The sequence below is a fragment of the Castor canadensis genome, chromosome 6 (genome assembly GCF_047511655.1).
Source record: "Castor canadensis chromosome 6, mCasCan1.hap1v2, whole genome shotgun sequence".
In the NCBI taxonomy this organism is placed as follows: Eukaryota; Metazoa; Chordata; class Mammalia; order Rodentia; family Castoridae; genus Castor; species Castor canadensis.
This window is the reverse complement of record NC_133391.1, coordinates 120,635,029-120,657,106: the sequence shown is the minus strand read 5'-3', so window position 1 is coordinate 120,657,106 and position 22,078 is coordinate 120,635,029. Positions and strand designations below refer to the sequence as shown.

Sequence of the window (22,078 nt, the reverse complement as noted above, 5' to 3'; positions counted from 1 at the left end):
GGGGCGGGACTGGTGGAGTGGCTAAAGGGGTAGCCCCTGAGTTCAAACCTCCATAACAGAAAAAAAAAAAAAAATCAACCAATGAGGAAGAGACCAAAGTCTGTATAAGTTTTGGAGGGGAGAGTGAGACTCTTACTTACAATATGCAATGTTTTAAATTTCTTATTCATGAAATTTAAGTTTTAGTAACTAAATCACTATTTCTGTGTTAGGATAGGGGGAAAATAGTTAAATTATTTAGTTACCTAATCCCTGTCCCTTAGCACCACCACCATTGTCCCGCTCACGTTTTGTTTTTTTTTTTTTTTTTGGCAGTATTGAAGTTTGAACCCAGAGCCTTGTGCTTGCTAGGTGGGCACTCTCACACTTGAACCACAGCACCAGCCCTCCCCCTCACTCTTTTGCTAAAGCCATCATACAGTTTCTGTATTAGAAAGAGTCCTTCGGTGTTTCATAGTCTATCTTATTTTAGGTTAGTATTACTATGTTGATACTATTTTCTTAAATTATGGTCTTCCAAATATTAGTAGAACTGGGCTGGGAGAGTGGCTCAAGTGGGAGAGCATCTGCCTACCAAATATTAGTAGAACTAAAATTATCATCAGTGTGCTTGCTCTATTACAGATTTTTATTTTATTTTATTTTTTTTCATTTATTCTTTTATTATTCATATGTGCATACAAGGCTTGGTTCATTTCTCCCCCCTGCCCCCACCCCCTCCCTTACCACCCACTCCGCCCCCTCCTTCTCCCCCCCCCCAATACCCAGCAGAAACTATTTTGCCCTTATTTCTAATTTTGTTGTAGAGAGAGTATAAGCAATAATAGGAAGGAACAAGGGGTTTTGCTGGTTGAGATAAGGATAGCTATACAGGGCATTGACTCACATTGATTTCCTGTGCGTGGGTGTTACCTTCTAGGTTAATTCTTTTTTGATCTCACCTTTTCTCTAGTACCTGTTCCCCTTTTCCTATTGGCCTCAGTTGCTTTAAGGTATCTGCTTTAGTTTCTCTGCGTTAAGGGCAACAAATGCTAGCTAGTTTTTTAGGTGTCTTACCTATCCTCACCCCTCCCTATAGATAAAGAGGACAAATTAAAATTTATTTACGAAGTAGCTGAAGATCTGTTACTATTTAGGTCCCATAAGCCTCTTTTTGGTTAGTGATAATGTTTTTTTGTTGGTGGTAGTGGTGGTCTTTTTTTTTTTTTTTTTTTTTTTGGCAGTACTGGAGTTTGAACTCAGGGCCTCACACTTGCAAGGTAGGTGCTCTACCACTTGAGATATTCTGCCAGTGTGATAACTTTTTTTAATAAATATTTTATATATAAAAAACAGTAAGTATGGATTATGTTTAAAAAGCAAAAAATGAAGCCAGGCATGGTGGTGCAGATCTGTAATCTCAAATTCGAGGCCAGACTGGATACAAAGTGAGATCCTGTCTAAAAATAAGCAAAACCAAACAAATAAAAAACAAATAATAAAATGACCATGTATGCAGCACTCAGCCTCCAGAATAAAACCGTACCAATCCCTTGAAGTCCTGTGTGCCTCTCCTGATTGTTCCTCCTATCCCTGCCTTAAATATAACTAGCATTTTAAGTTTTGTTTTTCATTCCCATGGATTTCTTTATAGCATCACCACATCTTTCCTTTTCTTGTTTTTCTTTTAGTGTTTAACTTTGCAAGGTTTTTACTTTATATAAGTGGAATTAAATTGTATGTATTTTTCTGTAACATGCTTTTTTCCATTCAATGTTATGTTGGAGATTTGTACATTTGATGCATGGAATATATAGTATATAGTTAGTTGTTCTTAAAGCTTTTTTTTGTGGGGGGGGTGGTTGAACTCGGGCAGGTGCTCTACCACTTGAGCCACATGTCCAGCCCTAATACACATATCTTAAAATTCACCTTTTAAAGTGTCCATTTCAAGGGCTGAGGGTGTGACTCAAGTGGTAAAGTGCCTGCCTTACATGAGGCCCTGAGCTCAAACTCTTAGTACTGCCAAAAACAAAATAAATACAAAAATAAAGTATCTGTTTTGGAGCTGGGAATTGTGACACATGACTGCAGTGTCAGCTACTCTAAACGCTGAGGTAGGAGGATTGGTTAAGCCTAAGAGTTCAAGGCCAGGCTAGTGGAGTGGCTCAAATAATAGAGCACCTGCCTGCCAAGGGTAAGGCCCTGAGTTCAAGCCCCAGTGCCATCAAAAAAAAAAAAAAAGAGTTCAAGGCTAGCCTGAACAACCTACCAAAAGTATTTTTTTTAGTATTTTTTCATATATTCATGAGATTTCATTCATTCTTACTGCTGTGTATTGGTCCATTGAGTGGAAATACTCTATGTCATTCATTCTCTTATTAGTGGATATATAAGTTGTTTCCAGTTTTGGACTACTGGGAGCAATGCTGATATAAGCAACCTTTTCATTATTTCCTAATTCTCACATACAAGAAATCTGTATGATACAGTCCTGAAAGTGGTATTGTTAAATGTTTGTAGCCTCAACCTTTCTAAGCTAAATAATATCAAAAACATTTTCTAAAGCAATTATACCTATTTGTTTTTCTCATAATGTTTTATGAAATCAAGGGAGATGTTTATTATATTTTCTCTTGCTCTCGTTGAATTCATGTTTCCTGATAAAGATGAGATGCAGCTCACGAATGCTTTGTTTTCATAGGACTTTGCTGCTGTTTGAACACAGTGATATTGTTGTCATTTCACTACTCAGTGTTTTGTTCACTAGTTCTGGAGGAGGACCAGCAAAGGTAGAATTTTCCCATTATCAGTTACTTGGAAACTGAAAGTATTGGTGTAAAATGTTATCCAAATATTTATTTATTTATTTATTTATTTATTATTTTTACCACTTATAAGAATGCAGGAGCTTTTCATTGCTAGTCTTACATTTTTCTCACAAAAAACATTTTTCTTTTACTTCTTATTTTGAAATGATTGTAGAATCTTAGGAAGTTGTGAAAATAGTAGAGACATATACCTTTCATTTAGCTTCCCCCAAAGGTGACTTCTTACCCAACAGAGTATACTATCAAAACCAGAATACTGACATTGATATAATCCATAGACCTTATTCAGATTTTACCAGTTTTAAATGAGTGCATAACCATGATAAGGAACTGACACATAACCACAGAGTCTCTTTTATGTTGTGTTCATACCCCTCTCCCACCTCGTTCTTAAGCCCTGTGAATCATTTTTGGCAAATATCTATAAACGTGTTATATTTAGTCTGATGAACATTTATCCAACATTCTGCTAACTAGACATTCCTGTTCATCTTAAGTAATTCAAGTATTACCTTCTTTTGGGCAATGAGTTACCAATCTACAGTTCCAAACTTAGGGTTATACTCTTTCTGTTTTATCAAATTAAAATTTTCCAGTGTACGGTGCATTGTCCTAGACATAGGAAAAGAAGAAATTAAATCCAATATACAATAGTTTCTGTTCTGAAAGGGACGTACTAGCTCAATACTAGCAGGAGATGATTAAAATAATGAAGTGAACAAAGTAACATGCCAAGTAGAACAGCGTTAAGAAAATGCCCAGCCTAATGGTTTCCACCTTAGTCATTAGTATGAAAGCATAGGCCACTATGTCATCCTGCCCTCTCACTTGAGGGGTACTCCAAAATAAATTTCAAGTGGATTAAATAATTCTGTGGGTTTAAAAACATAGTCAGGCAAGGTGGTACACACTTGTAATGTCAGCTCTTAGGAGGCTGAACCAAGAGGATCACAAGTTTAGGGCCAGCCTGGACTATGTAGCAAGACCCTGTCTAAAAAAAAAAGTATAGATGGAAATGTAATGGAGGGGATGAACTTATTCAAGGTATACTGTACACATATATAGAATTATCACAGTGGAATCTCATTAATGTATGATAATTCAAAACTAAAGTAATTTTAAAGTATAAGATAATTTATAGGCAGAGAAAAACTTTCTGAGTATAAAAGCAACAGAAAAAAAGAAAAAAACAATTACCCCAAATAAAAGTTTTACATTTCTTTAAAAAAAAACATATCAGTTAAGAAAAATATTTAAGTTCCTCAACAGAATTTAGCAAAGGATAGGAAAGACAACTCATCATAAAAGAAATAAGATATCGGGTGTACTGGCTCATACCTGTAATCTCAGCACTCTGGAGGCTGAAATGGGAGGATCATGAGTTTGAGGCTAGCCTGGGCTGTATAGTGAAAACCTGTCTCTAAACACACCAACAAAAGAAAGACTACAAATGAGCATTTGGCTGCACTAATAATTAGAAGTGAGAGTGTGGGTCTTGGATGTCCTCTCATTAGTGTCTGTTATGAGCCCAATCATCCGTCCAGGACTCTCTGATATACTACAAAGTTCTAAGTTGCTCTTTTTGTTGAAAAAAATTATGTTGTCTGTATTTGAGTGTTTTTGATGTTGTTTTTATCCTGACTTAATGAAAATTTAAGAAATTTAAAATTGTATCTTAACATTCTGAAATATTTACCTACACTATAATTTTCTTTTGTCCAAATCCTTCCCCCTGGAACGAGAACATAAAAAGTTCATCAGTTTTTTAAGTGCTTTATACCTTTATTAGATCTTAGGAATGACTTTGCTAATTTTGGTCATGTGGCTTCTTGATTCTTCTTCCTTAGAGGAATACTAACTATAATAGTCTTTATCCTTGCATGTTATAGAGTATAATAGTTCTCTCCTGATTAGCCCTGAGCTACTTGGGGCTTTTTAACTGGAAATAAAGTAACATTTAAGAAGGTTAGTTCTGTCAACATTAAGTTTATCCATATTAACATGCCTAGTCATGTTAAAAGAAGATAATTGAAGTCGTCAGTGTTATTGTTTTAAATGCCCTTAAAATATTCTACAGAATTTGTTAGATTGCTTTACTTTTATATCTCACTGTTAATACTATAAACTTATATAGGGGTTTTAATGTCAGATAATGTTTTCTTTAATACTATAAACTTACATAGGGGTTTTAATGTCAGATAATGTTTTCTTTAAATGTTTACTTTTTTTTAATGTTTTTCCTTAGCATTTTTGTGGTTACTGTACTAAGAATTTACTCTTGAAAAAGCTGTCTTTTGTATTTTTTCTTTATTTCAGACAAGGGGGGCTGCTTTTTTTATTATTGCTGTGATTTGTTTATTGCTTTTCGACAATGATGATCTCATGGCTAAAATGGCTGAACATCGTATCCTTTTGCAGTAGAGTTATTAAAGTCTTATAGAAAAATAGAAGACTGGCAGAATGGCAAAAGAAGAGGTAAATGAATTAAACTCATTAATCATGAATAAGACTTACATAGGTTAATGTAGGCATCCTAAATTGATATATTCAAGTAATGGAAAAATTCATTCTAAGTTAAATAGGATCTCAGTATTTTCTACAGTGCCCTAAATTTTCAAAATTTGAGGACATGTAAAGAACATCTTAGAATATCCTAGTGCTAAATAAACAAAAACATTCAAATTCCTTTATCTTGGTTTTCACTCTCTTACTCTAAATTACTTTTACCAGCTTAGCCCCCACTCTTACATATAAACCCAGCTTGTCCAGTTAAATACATCTATTCATTTTGCTGTACAGACCTCCCTTATCTCCTTTCTGCTTACCTTTGCCCACTCTGTTCAGCAGTATTCAAAGCACAGCTTTTGGTTCTTGTGGTAATTGATCCTTATGCCCTAGGCTTATTAGTAAACTAAAAATAATTTACTTCGTTACAATGAGAGAGGAGAGGGACTTTGAAAAAGCTCCAGGTTGTTTGTGGTACTCCTCTGTTTCCCCCCACACACACCCTTTTGCTTGCTATTTCCTTTGCTGGGGCCTGTGTGGTCAGTGACTTAAAAGACAGATTCAAGGCTGATTTTACAAGTCAATATAAAAGTGTAACCTAGTTCCATTGGATAGGAGTAGTGCAAGGAGATTCTTTGCTCTTGTCCCTTTGACCTACTTACAATGCATATGCACGTGTCTTTTGAATGTTAAGCACTAAAATGTAGCCTGCTATATCTTAAGCACTATCCTAATTGTTTTGGAGACAACAAAAGAAACAGAAGACCTGAGTGGGGTAGTAGATGGGGTGACACACATCTAATCGGAAGACTGAGGCAGGAGGATCTTGAGTTCAAGACCAGCGTGGGCTATATAAATAGAGGGAGACCTCTATCTCACAAAAAAAAAGAAAAGAAAAAAGAAAGAATTACAAACCATTCTGATTTATAAGTTATTTCCCAGAATTAAAGTTTAGATTGTTTTGTTTTTAAGAGAACCATGTTATTGATGGTAGTCAGTTCAGAGCACTGAGGCTAGTCCGTGTTCAAACCAAAATTAGGTAGCTAAAATTTAAAGAGGACTCCAGGTTTTAAAGAGTTAATATTTGGAATTTTTTCCTTTACTCTACAACTCCTTTAGCTGAAGGACATCATGACAGTGCTCTAACTCACATGCTCTACACAGCTATTGCCTTCTTAGGTGTGGCAGATCACAAGGTATGTTCATTTATTTGTTTTTAATATGATCAAAAGATTTTGAAAAGTCACAGCAACTATAAATTTAAAAGTGCATTTAGGACTGGCTTAAGTGATAAGAGCACCTCCCTAGCAAGCATGAGGCCCTGAGTTCAAACCCCAGTGCTGCCAAAAAAAAAGTTCATTTAAACTGGATGTAGTGACATATGCCTGTAATCCCAAGCATTTCTTTGAAGCCAGCCTGGGCTACATAGGGAGACCCTGTCTCAAAAAACAAATAATAATAACTTATGGTATATGGCTCAGTGATAGAGTCCTTGCCTAGTATGCACAAGTCCCTGGGTTAAATCCCAGCACTGCAAAAGAACAAAAAAAGTTAACAGTAATTTACAATATTGCCTGCCATTTAAGTAGTTAAGTAAGTGAGGATATGGAAGAAAATCCTAGTTACATTTCTTCAAATACATATTTAAGGATTGACTATGGAAGGGTATGTGTTTCTAATAAGTCTTAATTAATTTTACTCCTAGGGTGGAGTACTGCTACTGGTACTGGCTTTATGTTGTAAAGTCGGTTTTCATACAGCTTCCCGAAAGCTTTCTATAGATGTTGGTGGAGCCAAACGTCTTCAAGCTTTATCCCAGCTTGTTTCTGTGCTTCTCCTGTGCCCATGGGTCATTGTTCTTTCTGTGACGACTGAGGTAACAGCAAGAATTTGCTGGGAATAAATAAAATGAATTGCTATTACTTAGAAATTTTAGTCAAATACATTGTATTTTACTTTAATTTGAAGTTGAAAGTGGCTTAAATTATCCTGGCTCTTACTTTGTAGTTTAAAAAATTTGAGTTAATTTTATTGTTTATAAAAACAGAAGTCAAATACTATTATTTTCAGCATATCCTTCACATTCCTGTGGCCTAAAAGAATCAGTTGAAGAAATAACAATCAGATTTAGGCTTGAGGATTATGGGTTACCTAGTATTAATAAAATTATTAAGCAATAATACTTTTTTTTAATACAATGGAGAATAGAGAATACTGGAAAAATATGCCAGCATCTTAAAGCTCTTATATGTTGACATTTTAGGAATCATACTGAATCATGAGAGTAGTTGCTAATTCATAAAAGTATTAACAAAACATTTTGTGAAATGTGAACTTTATGCCCTTTAATATTGATTTTTTTTTTTTAATTTCTAGAGTAAAGTTGAGTCTTGGTTTTCTCTCATTATGCCTTTCACAACGGTTGTCTTTTTTGTCATGATCCTGGATTTCTATGTGGATTCCATTTGTTCAGTCAAAATGGAAGTTTCCAAATGTGCCTGCTATGGATCCTTTCCCATTTTTATTAGTGCTCTCCTTTTTGGAAATTTTTGGACACATCCAATAACAGACCAGCTTCGGGCTATGAACAGAGCAGCACACCAGGAGAGCACTGAACATGTCCTATCTGGAGGAGTGGTAGTGAGCGCTGTATTCTTCATTTTGTGTAAGCATTTTGTTTTCCTTTTCTTTTCACCAGTTTACCTTTGGATTCAGATGTTCAAGTCATTTACTTAACTTTTGCAAAGTGTTCGGTGCTTGCATTTCAGTGCTTGCTGACAGTTACCCTGCTGGTTTTTTGGTAGCTTAAACTTTTAAAACTTTTGTAATATTCTGTTTTTTCTCTTTGTAGCTGCCAGCATCTTATCTTCTCCCTCTAAGAGAGGACAGAAAGGTACCCTTATTGGATATTCTCCTGAAGGAACACCTCTTTATAACTTCATGGGTGATGCTTTTCAGCATAGTTCTCAATCGATTCCTAGGTTTATTAAGGAATCACTAAAACAAATTCTTGAGGAGAGTGACTCTAGGCAAATCTTTTACTTCTTGTGCTTGAATCTGGTAAGAATTTTATGTTAGTAGCATCTCTGTTTTTAATTTTGACAGAATGTATAATTTTGGTACTTCCCAATTTCTGATCATATTTATATTACTAAGCAAGCAATTTTGAAGCATTGTGGAAATGTTGATTTAGTGTGTTATTTCAAATTGATAAAAGTTTTTTTGTTTTTTTAATATGGAACACTTCACAGATTTATGTGTTATCGTTGCTCAGGAGCTATGCTAATCTTCTCTGTATCATTCCACTGAATGTGAACACTGATAAAAAGTTTTATCTTCTCAAAGAATGTCATATAGACCATTGATTGCTAACATTAGAGCCTTGGTTTTTGGCTTTTATAGACATATAAGTAAAGTTATCTCTTTTTAAATAATTTATAAGATGGATATATCTGAATTAGCTTAGTCTTTTATGGTTTATGAAATGAGGTTTCTAGTATAAGTGGCAGTTAAAGAGAAAGAGTGTAAGCTAAGCACATCTTCAAAGAAGGTTTGGATAATTGAAAGTTAAAATTCTCATGATTAAATTCTGATAAATCTTCGTTGAAGCGTATTTCCTAACATACTCCTCCCATATTTTTAAACTTTTTTTTAGCTTTTTACCTTTGTGGAATTATTCTATGGTGTGTTGACCAATAGTCTGGGTCTGATCTCAGATGGATTTCATATGCTATTTGACTGCTCTGCTTTAGTCATGGGACTTTTTGCTGCCCTGATGAGTCGATGGAAAGCAACTCGGATTTTCTCCTATGGGTAAGTATACTATCAAGGTAACATAGTATAGTGAAAAAAATCTTAACAGCAAATTCCATCTTAGGGAAAAGGATGCAGTTTTAAAAGTAGTACACTACTTTTAATACAGATAATTATCTGATCTTCATTTTCTTTAGTTTGAAGTTAATAAGGGTATATGAACTTAGCATTTGTAAATACTGATGAGGTCAAGATTGTATTCCCTGACAAATCCTCTGTCTAGGCAGAGAGGGGGGGAAACAATCAGTTACAATGTTCAGATCTTTGCCTAGTGTGTTTCTTTGAAGCAATGGAATATGTATGGTCATTGACATCTTTGTCACTAAAAAAATTATTCAAGCCAGTTGGTGGTACATTCCTGTAATCCCATCTACCCAGGGGGCAGAGGCAGGGGGATAATGAATTCTTCAGTTCAAAGGCAGCCCTGGCAAAGTTAGCAAGACCCTGTCTCAAAAACAAAAGGTCTGGGGATGTAACTCAAGTGGTGGAGCCCTTGCCTGGCATACTCAGTCAAAGTCCTGGGTTCAATCCCCAGAACTTTTAAAAAAAGAGTATTCAAAAATTTGAAGAGGCTTTGTATGAAAACCTCCTTTCATTAAGCAAATAATTTAATAAATACCAGGATCCCTTTTGTGCAGAGTATTTTGGTAAGACCTAGTCTAAATTAATAAATTCAGCTCTGACACTCACCTGTTTATATGTTGAAAGGTAGATGAACCAAAAATACAAATAATTTTGGTACAAAGCAGAGTCTGTGTGCCATGACAACAAAGGGCATCAAGGGCTTAAAGAAGAGAGAAATAACTTATTGCTAAGATATTAGAGAAGACTTTTTATAAGAGGGACACTAAAAGAAGGACTTGGATATATATAATTTCAACATATATATATGAAAGGCTTTTACAGTACTAATGTGATATTTTAAACCTTTTAAATTCCAATTGTTATTTATTTAGTACTTCAAAAATCTGCATTTGTTTCCTCACATATAAAATAAAAGCATTTCTGTGGCTTATGGTAAAGGTTTAACAAGTATTAGTTTAATAGGTAAAGGTTTAACAAGTATTAGTTTAATAGTAGAATTTGATATTTGGTTCTTTTTATCTTTTTTTTTTTTTTTTTTTTTGGTGGGACTGGATTTTGAACCCAGGGATCCATACTTGCAAAGCAGTCACTTACTACTTGAGCCACACCTCCAGTCCATTTTACTCTAGCTATTTTAGTGTGGTTTCTCACAAACTATTTGCCCAGGCTGGCCTCCTACTGCAGTCCTGCTGATCTCAACCTCCCAAGGAGCTAGGATAGCATTAGCCACTGGTACCCAGCTCTTTTTATCTCTTTTTAGAAATTTTTTCAATTTCCAGAAATAAAACAGGTTCTTTGTGAGATTTTAAAACTAGGAGATATAAAAAGCAAAAGGTGAAATACTCATTTCTCTTGGAAGTGATTATTTTTATAAATAATTTTATTACAAGTATATATATATATATATATATATATATATATATATATATATATTAAACTTTTGGTTTTGATTTTTTAGTTGACATAAGAATTGTGTATGTTCATTGTGAAAATAAAATAATTGTTTATACTTTTAAAATGCTTGTCATTTTCCTTTTCTAAAAAAAATACGATGTTTTTTAGGTATGGCCGAATAGAAATTCTCTCTGGATTTATTAATGGACTCTTCCTAATAGTAATTGCTTTTTTTGTATTTATGGAGTCAGTGGCTAGATTGATTGATCCTCCAGAATTAGACACAAACATGTTAACAGTAAGTCTTTTTCTTTTCCTATTTGCATGTCTACTCATATTTACAGTTTTTCTGTGCTAGGTAGGGGTTAACTATTTGTAGTTCTAGAAAGAACTTGTTTTCTTTTATTTAGATCAAATAACTTCCTTTCTTGCTACATGGTCCCCTTTTATCTATGGCTTCACTTTCTGTAATTTTGGTTACCTGTAGTTAATTGTGATCTGAAAATATTAAGTGGAAAATTCAGTAGATACTTAATATTTCAAAAATTTAGGTAACTTTTTTTATTTTACACTGTTGTAATTATTCTATTTTGTTACTAGTTATTGTTGTTAATCTCTTACTGTACCCAATTTATGAATTAAATTTTACAGCTTTATCAGAGCTGTATATGTGTAGGAGAAACATAGTATATATAGGGTTTGGTACTATCCACAGTTTAAGGCAACCACTGTGGGTCTTTAAACATATCCTCTGAGTATAAAGAAAGAGTACTTAAATTTATACTGCTGACTCTTAGAAATTAATCCTTTTTCTTTCTTTTTTATTTTTTTTTCTTTGGTGTGATATTGGGGTTTGAACTTGGCCTCACACTGCCAGGCAGGCACTCTACATTAGCCACACCCACACATTTTTATAGTCAGAATATTAGACCTGTAAAAACATACAGGTTTCTTAAACTCAGCAAATGTTTTTGTTTCAAGATGTGTTTTTAAATGCCTAAGGAAATTTGCACAATATTCAAGATAAAAATCAGGGGAAAAAATGTAAATTTTAAAGGTTTTACTCTATAGATTATATCACTACTGTGGTAACTTTTAATGTTCTCCCTATGCCTTCAAACCTTCACATGTGCTCTCTTGTAGTTGACATACCCTTCTTTCACTTCTACCCTTGAGCCTCCCCCAAGATTCTGCTTATATGTCTGCTCTGCTGGGATACTTTCCCTTAGTCCTTCTCCTTTTCCATCCTTAGTGTGTTAGAGTCCACCTCTCAGTATTCCCACTGTATCTTATGCATTCTCCATTCAGCAATATGAATTGTAGTTGTTTAATTAGTCATTCTTCCACAATTAAGATGTGTCTTCAGGACCTAAACCATATTGTCTTTAATTCTAGCACCTGGCTTATAGTAGGAATATTTCCAGTTAGTTGTCAGATGATTAAAGCAGTTCTGGGGGTTGGAAGAGTGGCTCAAGTGGTAGAGTGGCTGCTTAATAAACACAAGGCCCTGAGTTCAAACTCTAATATTGCCAAAAAAAAAAAAAAATCAATTAAAGCAGTTCTGCATCTTGTTTGTAGAAGCATATATTAGTAAAACATTTTTGGAGTACAATTTAGAAGTATGTATTGGGATTTTTAATGTTCAAATCCTTTGACCTCTAGTATTTATCATATAGGAACAATAGGGGTATAACTCAATGGTAGAGCACAGACCTAGAATACATAAGGTTCTAAGTTCAATACCCAGTCCAAAAAAAAAGCTAAATATATAAAGAAACAGTCACCCAAGTATATAGAAGTATATCATTGAGGCTAAGCATGGTGACTCACTTTTGTAACCCCAACTACTTGGAAGGCGGGAATTGGGCATAGTGGTGCATGCCTATGACCCCAGCTATACACCCTAGACAGAAAGCGTGAGACCCATCTGCAAAATAACCTAAAGCAAAAAGAGCTAGAGACATGGCTTGATACTCTATTCTCTTAGAAGCAACAAACTCTTAAGGGTAGAATTATAGGGGACTTCCTATGCAGTAGAAGAGAAAACACTTATGAGATGATGGGATTTCTGTAAGAAGTATTTGGTTTTATTTGAACTCTTTTTGGCAGCACTGGGGTTTGAGCTCAGGGCCTACACCTTGAGCCACTCCACCAGCCCTTTTTTGTGATGGGTTTTTTCAAGGTAGAGTCTCACAAATTATTTGCCTGGGCTTTCTTCAAACCAAGATCCTCCTGATCTCTGCCTCCTGAGTAGCTAGGATTTCAGGCATGAGCCACCAGCATCCAGCTCCTTTGAACTGTTTAACATCCAAGCTTGTAAAAAGCTAACTGTTTTTCTTTTATAAAACAAATGGATTTTCCTGAAGGAAAAATGTGTGTGTGTGTATTTAAATTAAATAACACCCTGAGTTACTATTCAAAACATTTTGTAAGAGCGAATAATCAAGTGTAAGTAACTTTGTTTATACTTTGCAGACTTGTTTTGTTTTTGTTTTTTTGTGGTACTAGGGACTGAACTCAGGGCCTCAAGCTTGCTAGGTGACACTCTACCACTTGACCCACAGCTGAATCTTATTGTTTTTGGGTTTTTTGAGATAGAACCTTGATATGTAGCCCAGGCTGGCCTCTAACTCGCAATCCTTCTGCCTCAGCCTCCAGAGTGCTGAAATTACAAGTGTATGCCACCACACCTAGCTTCTTCTGGAAATTTTTGTGGCACCATTAGATCAAGATAATGTTTTTGGGGGGTACTGTGGTTTGAACTCAAGGCCTACACCTTGAGCTATGCCACCAGCCCTTTTCCATGTTGGGTTTTTTCAAGATAGGGTCTCACAAACTGTCTGTCCAGGCTGGCTTCGAACTATGATCCTCCTGATCTCTGCCTCCTGAGTAGCTAGGATTACAGGCGTGAGCCACTGGTGCCTGGCAACTGATGTTTTTTGGGGGCTTTTTGGCGATACCATGGTTTGAACTCAGGGCCTATGCTTGCTAGGCAGTTGCTCTACCACTTGCACCAGCCTGCCAGCCCTTTTTTTTTTTTAAGATAATTTCATTACTTTGTTTTAAAAAATTGAGAGATTTGCTTTATCATTGTAATTTTTTTTTTTTTTTTTTGCTGTACTGGGGCTTGAACTCAGGACCTACAACTCAGGACCTACACCTTGAACCACTCCACCAGTCCTTTTTTTTGTGATGGGTCTTCTCGAGTTAGGGTCTCTCATACTGTTTGCCTGGGCTGACTTTGAACCTCTACACTCCTGATTTCTGCCTCCTGAGTAGCCAGGATTACAGGCATGAGCCACCAGCACCCAGCTTATTGTACCGTTTTTACTTTGGAAAATGTAAATGCACAACAAGACTGTTTATTTGGAATCCACCAGTTAATAAATTATAATCACTGTCATACAAACTGTTAATTTACCTAGTAATACACACAAGATTTCAAGTATAGTATATACTTGCCCTAGTAAGCAGTATACTTTCAAACTATTTAAATAAAATAAAACTTTTGCCATTTATTTATACATGTCGTGAACCAAGGACATGTCATTATTTATCACTTAAAGTAAATGCAAGTCCTTCTACTTATCAGTTTTATTTTTTATTTGAAAGTTAAAATTATCCTTCCAAAATATTCTAAAATTTGCGTTTTTAACATTTTAGATTTACTTCTGGAACTTAGTGAAGTTTTGCTGTGAATATTTTCAAAACTATCACAGAAAAAAGTATATAGATATGTAATAACTTTTAAATAAGTTTATTTTAAAAATTAAAAATTTAAAGGTTTTCTTTTCTCCCTTTTGCTAGCCAGTTTCAGTTGGAGGGCTGATAGTAAACCTTATTGGTATCTGTGCCTTTAGCCATGCCCATAGCCATAGCCATGGAGCTTCTCAAGGAAGCTGTCACTCATCTGATCACGGCCATTCCCACCACATGCATGGACACAGTGACCACGGGCACGGTCACAGCCACGGATCCTCAGGTGGAGGCATGAATGCTAATATGAGGGGTGAGTCCTTGTGAACTACTCTCTTACCTTTCAACTGTGTTCTGAACTGATACTCTTGTCTATTTTTATTAAGTATTGGTCTTCTGTATTACAATTGACTTTTTTAAAAAGCAATATGTTACTTAAAAAAGGTATGAAGTTATATGCTGTAAAAAATAATAATAAATACTTGTATTGATAAAAATTTTTTTAAAAGAAGACATCTAGAGATGTAGCTGAGAGATAGAGCTCTTGCCTGGCATTCACAAGGCCCTGAGTTGAATCCCTAGCACCGGGAAAAAAGAAAAAGAAGTTCTATACTATGCAACAACGTGGATGAACCTGAGAGCGTTAATGATAATAGTCACAGAAAGATGATTACTGCATGATTTCATTTATACGTGATGAAATTCACAGAATAAAAAATGGAATGGTAGTAATAGGCATAAAGTTTCAGTTAAGCAAGATTAGTAAGTTTTAGAGATCTGCTGAATAAAAGTTGGTTAATAGGCTGGGCACCAATGACACACCTGTAATCCTAGCTACTTGGGAGGCTGAGATTTGAGGATCAAGGTTCAAGGCTAGCCGAAGCAAATAGTTTGAGAGACCCCCATCTCCAAAATAACCAGAGCAAAATGGACTGAAGGTGTGGCTCAAGCAGCAGGGTGACTGCTTTGCAAGTGCAAAGCCCTGAGTTCAAACCCCAGTCCCACCAAAGGAAAAAAAAATTGGCTAATAGGATAGACCTCACATTAAGTGTTCTTACCACAATAAGTAAATTTCTAAAAAAATAGAAATGAAGGGGCTGGAGATATAGCCCAGTGGTATGCACTTGGCTAGCCATGTACAGGGCCCTGGGTTTGATAACCAGCAGCACACACACACAAAAAGGCATTTGTTCATGATTGGCCATTCTTAAATTTATTATTATAATTAGAGAGGTTTTTTTTTTTTTTGCCTAATGACAGTTTCATTTAAGTAATTTGGACAGTGTCAAAACTTGGTTCAAACTGTGATTTCTAGGAAGCCTTCCCAAACAGAGTATACCATCTTAGAACTTACGACACTATGTTGTAATCACCCATATCCATATTGCTGCTGTACTTTAATATTAAATTCCTTGAGGACAATGACCATGTTTTAGTCATTTTGAAGTGCCAGCCACTAGCACAGCACATGGTGCCCAGCAATATGGTAGAATTAATAAAAGAACTGAGGTTAGAAGCACCTTAATTTTTTTTTTATATTTTTGTATATTTTATTTGTAGGTGTATTTCTACATGTTTTGGCAGATACACTTGGCAGTATTGGTGTGATTGTATCCACAATTCTTATAGACCAGTTTGGATGGTTCATTGCTGATCCCCTCTGTTCCCTTTTTATTGCTGTATTAATATTTCTCAGTGTTGTCCCACTAATTAAAGATGCCTGCCAAGTTCTGCTTCTCAGACTACCACCAGAATATGAAAAAGAACTGCATATTGCTTTAGAAAAGGTACTGTATATAATTTCTTCACTACTCTTTCCCTTTAAAATGTTAAAAAGTTAACAAGAAATGTGCAAAATATGAATGAAGAAAGTACAGTTTACTTAAGGAACATAAAACAGGAACTGAATAAATAAAAAGACATTTTCTTGGATGGGAAGACTATATTATGAAGATGTTGACTTTAATCTTAATCCAGTTGCTGTCAATGGGATTTTGTTTTGTTTTTCTTTTGGGGGATAGATAATTAAGTATTATATCGCACTTATTGAAAGAGTTAGTGCTTGAGAACAAATAAGAAGGCATAAATTTATAGATGAAGTAATCAGTAAGATTCTGTTTTATGATTATAACATTACAGAATTAACACACAAAACTAACAGTTTGGTTGTTGCACAAAAATACAAATTTTTAACTACAATAGTTTGTCCAGAAACAGACCAAAAGGAATTTATGGGATTCATTATATAGCAAAGATGGAATGTAAGGTCATCGGGGAGAAAGACTTGACCTAATCAACCAGCTTTGCACTGACTACATTTCTACTTTGGGGGGGGGGGGGAAAGCACTATCTCCATACTATGCTTTATAAAAGAATATTTCCAAGAGGTTATGTATATAAATGATAAAAAGTTATAAAATATATACTATGTATATTATATATATGCAGTATAATATATATAATATATATTAATATATTAGGTGGAGAAGGCCTTTTAATAATCTCGAAGTGAGACCAGAAGTCAAAAAGGAAGAAAAAAATTTACAGATTTAACCAATTGAAAATTTCCAGTGAGTAAAAGATTCCAGTAACAAATATGTAATACAAAAGGCAGACCAGAAGGAAACATTTGTAGCACATGTAAACAGGCAAAACTTTACTATCCATAATTCTTTAAATCAAGAAAAAGACAGCCAGGTGTGGTGGCATTCAAGAGGCAGAGGAAGAGGATCTCAAATTTGAGGCCAGACTCTGCAACATAGTGAGACCCTGTCTCAAGAAAGAAAGAGGAAAGGAGAGTGGAAAAAAAGAAAAAAGAAGACAGTCTTGCAGAAAAATGCATTAAAAATATAAATAAGCAATTCTAGAGGAAAAAAAAATACACTCCCTTTAGAGTTTTTTTGTTGTTTGTTTGTTGAGATGGGACTGGGGTTTAAACTCAGGGTTTCATGCTTGCACAGCAGGTGCTCTACTGCTTGAGTCACACCTCCAGCCTAAAAACAAATACAAAATAGAATTTTTTTTCACTTTGTGTTTTGCCATTTCATACTAAAGTAATTGGGATCTGCTGATGGAAAGTTGGTATCAAGAATGTGAAATGGAACCAGGAGCCAGGAGCCAGTGAGAGGTTCACGCCTGTAACCCTAGCTACTTAAGAGGCAGAGATCAGGAGGATCGATCGCACTTCAAAGACAGTCTGAGCAAGTAGTTCTTGAGACCCTATCTTGAAAATACTTATCACAAAAAAGGGCTGGTGTAGTGGCTAAACGTGTAGGCTCTGAGTTCAAGTCCCAGTGCCACAAAAAAATATATATATGAAATGGAATGTTGCCCATAAAGTGTATAAGTGTATATGAAATGGAGTGCTTTCTAGAATTGAACTTAAAGCCAATTAAGACCTTTAAAAATAATTTTTTGTAAAAATAAAGGAAAAGTTAGCCACGCATGTGTGTTTGTTCGAGTGCACACTGGAGATCAAACCCAAGGTCTTAAATATGCCACTGAGCTATACCCCCAGTACTGGCATTGTGACTAGTTAAACTCTAGATCCTCCCACCTCAGTCTCCCCAGTACAGGGATTGCAGGTATGAACCACAATGCCCTGCCTAAACTATTGCTTATATCCCCCCCACCCCCAGCTTGGTTTGGTTTGGCTTTTTGAGACCATCTTTTTTTTTTGGGCGGGGGGGAAGGGGTTAGGTGTGGGGTTTGGACTCAGGGCTTGATACTTATAAAGCAGGCTCTGTACCACTTGAGCCATGCCTCCAGTCCATTTTGCTCTGATTATTTTGTAGATTGGGTCTCGTGAACTCTTTGCCCTGGCTGGACTCAAACCACACTCCTGGTCTCAGCTTCCCAAATAGCTAGGATTTGGCTGGCAGAATGGCTCAAGTGGTAGAGTGCCTGCTAGCAAGCATGAAGCCCAGAGTTCTAAACTGCAGTACAATAAATAAATAAATAAATAAGTAAAAATAAATAAATTGATGGTGTAACTAGGATTACAGGTGTGAGACAGGGTGTTGCTATGCAGCCCTGATTGGCCTTGAATTCACAATCCTCTGGACTCAGCCTCCTGAATGCTAGAATTATAGTATGCACCACTACGCTCAACCTACTCTTCACATGTAAGATTAATTTTTCTCATCTTCTTATAGTGAATACTAGATGCACCTTTTTTTTTTTTTTTTTTTTTTTCAGTATTGGGGTTTGAACTCAGGGCCTCATGCTTGCTAGGCAGGTGTTCCTACTGCTTGAGCCACTCTGCTAGCCCTTAAAAGTAATTTTTAATTCCAAAAATAATAATATATATGTGAATTATAGAAAACATCAAAATATAGAAAAGTACAAAATAGTGGTTGAGGGGAATCACATGTAATTTTACTACATAGGAAGAAATACTTTACAAGTTGTTTTTCTATTTAAAAAATACTTTTTTGTAAGTAAAAATGATAAAAACCAGTTTTGTATGTTCTGTAAAAATTTTTCCCACTCAGTTGTATCATATTGAAAACCTGTTCTGGGCTAGGGAACAGTAATAGAGTACCTGCCTAACATCATGAGCCCTGGGTTAATCCCTGGCTGAATTAGAATAAAAAAAAATTCTAATATAGTTTTAATGATAGTGTACTACCCACAAATTGTTTGGGTAGTCAGGTTTTTTTTAACCAGTCCCCTATTAAACACTAAGGATGTCTTTTTTTTCTTTTTTCTTTCTTTTTGAGATGGAGTTCTTGCTTTGTAACTCAGACTGGCCTTGAACTCACAATCTTCTGCCTCAGTCTTCCAAGTGCTGGGATTATAGGTATATGTCACCACACCCAGTTTGAGAATCTTTTGTGTTATCTCTGTATAACAAGTAACGTGTGTATGTGTATGTAGCAGTATAAAGAAAACCAGGTAGTTCATTAAACATGTACAGGTAATGTTTATAGGCAAAGTGTGTATTATTTCAGTATAAGATACCTTTTCTTCAGGCTAGCTGTCCCTCTCATTCCTTCCTCTAGCCTCTCCTTATCTTTTTTTTAAATTAGCTTAATAATGGTTGTTAAACCAAGGAATATGTATGTTTATTTTCTAGCAGAAAATGTCCCCGTTGTGTTAAATAAATCAGTCTTTAAGACCATTAATGTCATCTCTTTATTTCACAGATACAGAAAATTGAAGGACTAATATCATATCGAGATCCTCATTTTTGGCGTCATTCTGCCAGTATTGTGGCTGGAACAATTCATATACAAGTGACATCTGATGTGCTAGAACAAAGAATAGTACAGCAGGTAATAACCTTTTGTTTAAGATAATTCATACATAAAATTGCACACATCATTAATGGCTCACTAGTATTTACTCTTTAAAAATTCCAATTCTTTCAGCAGTCCAAATGTAATGCAACTTATTTTTTACATCTATTATTTGTTTTATTTCCAAATTTTAGTATTTAGAGGACAGGCTTAGGTTAATGTAAAACAAATTCCTTTATTATGTATCTGTGTTCCTAGTAGATTATCAAGAAATAAGTTGGGGCTGGAGGAGTGGCTCAAGTGGTAGAGTGCCTGCCTACCAAGTGTGAGGCCCTGAGTTCAAGCCCCAGTACCACAAAAAAAAAAAAAAAAAAAAAAATCCACATTGGCGTTTGAACTCAGACACACAGTTGCTAGGCAGATGCTCTACTACAGGGGCACTCTGCCAGCCCTGTTTTTGTTATGGGTTTTTTTGAGATAAGGTCTCTCATACTATTTGCCCAGGATTGGCTTCAAACTGTGATCCTCCTGATCATTGTCTCCTAAGTAGCTAAGATTACAGGCATGAGCCACAGGAGCCTGGCCCTATAATAAACATTATTCTAAGGGTTAGTCTATCTGTAACTATAAAAATGGGATATTAATTAAAGATATGTACTAAATGCATTACTCTAAATTCTTTAAAATGTCTGGATATTCTTAACAGGTTACAGGAATACTTAAAGATGCTGGAGTAAACAATTTAACAATTCAAGTGGAAAAAGAGGCATACTTTCAACATATGTCTGGGCTGAGTACTGGATTTCATGATGTTCTGGCCATGACAAAACAAATGGAGTCCATGAAATACTGCAAAGATGGTACTTACATCATGTGAGATAACGCAGGAATTATCGCTGGGGTGTGAGCAATGAAGATTGAATGACACAGTGTTAATAATACTGTCAAAAGGACAAAAATTGCATATAGTTGTACAAAACCTTTTAAAACTCCTTATTATAGGATCAAGGAGTCTCTCTTAAAATCTAAGTACAGAATGAATCATTAGTTGTACATGAAGAATAATTGCTCTATTTGAATTATGTGTATGAAAGGAATCTTAAAATTAAGTGAACATGATGTATCACATCATCTTCAAAAATGGATACATAATGACGGATTCTCACGAAGACCAAAATCACTTCTGTGCATTTACTTTCTATCAGAAAGCATCTCCATTGTAAATATGTATTTACATGTTTATTACAAAGAACCAATGAAAAGTTTTTAGTCAATTTTTTTGCATAGCCTAAGGATAAATAGGAATAAAAGTTCTATATTTATGGATTCTCTGTATATAAAACTGATTTCTAATTATAATTTAAGTCCATTAAATAAAAATCTGTATTGCCACTTTAAATGTAAACTAAATTATTTAGAAGAAACTTCAACCACTGATTTGAGATAAACAGTGAAAATAGGGAACTATAACATTGCAGTTTTTGATGTATTACAAAACCACTCTGTAAAATAAAATTTTTTTTTACTTTTGGTAATATTTGCAAATGAATAATTTATTAGGATAAAGAACTTATCCTAAGTTGTGTCCAGGTATCACATATTCTTTTCCTGCAAAGTAGAATATCCCAAGTGGCGGAGTGGCTCAAGTGGGAAAGTGCCTGCTTTCCAAGTGCGGGGCCCTGAGTACCAGCCAAGTAGACTATTCCATTTCCTATTACGCATCTGGCATTCCAAGCTGTTTCTCCAGCTGGTATCCAAGCAATCCTGATGTGGAACAGCCAATCAAGAAACTCATAAATAGCTGCCAATCAGAGTTGAATTTCTCTGCCTATGAATGTAACTTTTTTCTAATTTCTAGAAAATGTAGATATTATAAGATTTATTAAAAATGGTTGTGTCAAGGTTTAAGTAAAACATGTCCATAATCATGTGATTACCATGAAATCAAATCAAAATGCCCTGTAATTACTTTCCTTAATGATATCTAATTTATATTTTCATTTCCAATTTTGACTTGATGTGTAGTTTGAAAAGACTTTATGATAGATATATAATAACATGCAGTTTTATGAACACCAAAGAATGTTGTCCAAAAGAAGCTTTTGAATATAAGTCTATTTATAAACATCTGAGTATTTTCATTCTTACAGTACAAATTTTGATAAGTAGAATGAATTTAGTATGGGCACTATTTTCTTACTATACCATAATGGTAAACATATACTGTAAATCATATTTTTGTCTTACCAATTTTAATATGTGAGGGGTTTTAGAAATTTGTTGTAAGTTACTTTGGGATTCCTTGTCTTTGCACATTTTTTTGATCCAGAATCTTCAGTACATATTAAAATTTTTGAATGGTGGGAAAATGTTTCAATACAATTTTTATGCATTAAAAAAATGTAGGGTTGGGGATGTAGTGCAAGAGGTAAAGCACTTACCTCACATGTTCAATCCCCAGTACCACACAGAGTACAGGCTCACACCTGTAATCCTAGTTATGCAGGAGAAGAGATCAGGAGGACCAAGGTTTGA

The 22,078-nt window shown here is 35.1% G+C and overlaps 1 protein-coding gene, 1 long non-coding RNA gene and 1 pseudogene across 2 annotated transcripts in view; 1 reads left to right on the top strand and 2 right to left on the bottom strand.

Annotated features, from left to right (window-relative positions):
* Slc30a5 (solute carrier family 30 member 5) overlaps positions 1-21,938 on the top strand; it is a 30,459-nt gene extending 8,521 nt beyond the window's left edge. Inside the window, exons 5-16 of the mRNA XM_020162667.2 lie at positions 2,684-2,771; positions 5,127-5,214; positions 6,435-6,511; positions 7,021-7,191; positions 7,692-7,980; positions 8,167-8,375; positions 8,971-9,128; positions 10,776-10,905; positions 14,415-14,616; positions 15,864-16,090; positions 19,451-19,579; positions 20,250-21,938. Of these exons, the coding sequence (XP_020018256.1) occupies positions 2,684-2,771; positions 5,127-5,214; positions 6,435-6,511; positions 7,021-7,191; positions 7,692-7,980; positions 8,167-8,375; positions 8,971-9,128; positions 10,776-10,905; positions 14,415-14,616; positions 15,864-16,090; positions 19,451-19,579; positions 20,250-20,420 (1,939 nt within the window). The 3' untranslated portion in view covers positions 20,421-21,938. The remainder of the gene's footprint in view (positions 1-2,683; positions 2,772-5,126; positions 5,215-6,434; positions 6,512-7,020; positions 7,192-7,691; positions 7,981-8,166; positions 8,376-8,970; positions 9,129-10,775; positions 10,906-14,414; positions 14,617-15,863; positions 16,091-19,450; positions 19,580-20,249) is intronic.
* The window catches only part of LOC141424190 (uncharacterized), a 401,269-nt gene that overhangs the window by 360,878 nt on the left and 18,313 nt on the right, over positions 1-22,078 (bottom strand). The window lies entirely within an intron of this gene.
* Positions 8,545-8,645, bottom strand: LOC141424446 (U6 spliceosomal RNA; annotated as a pseudogene).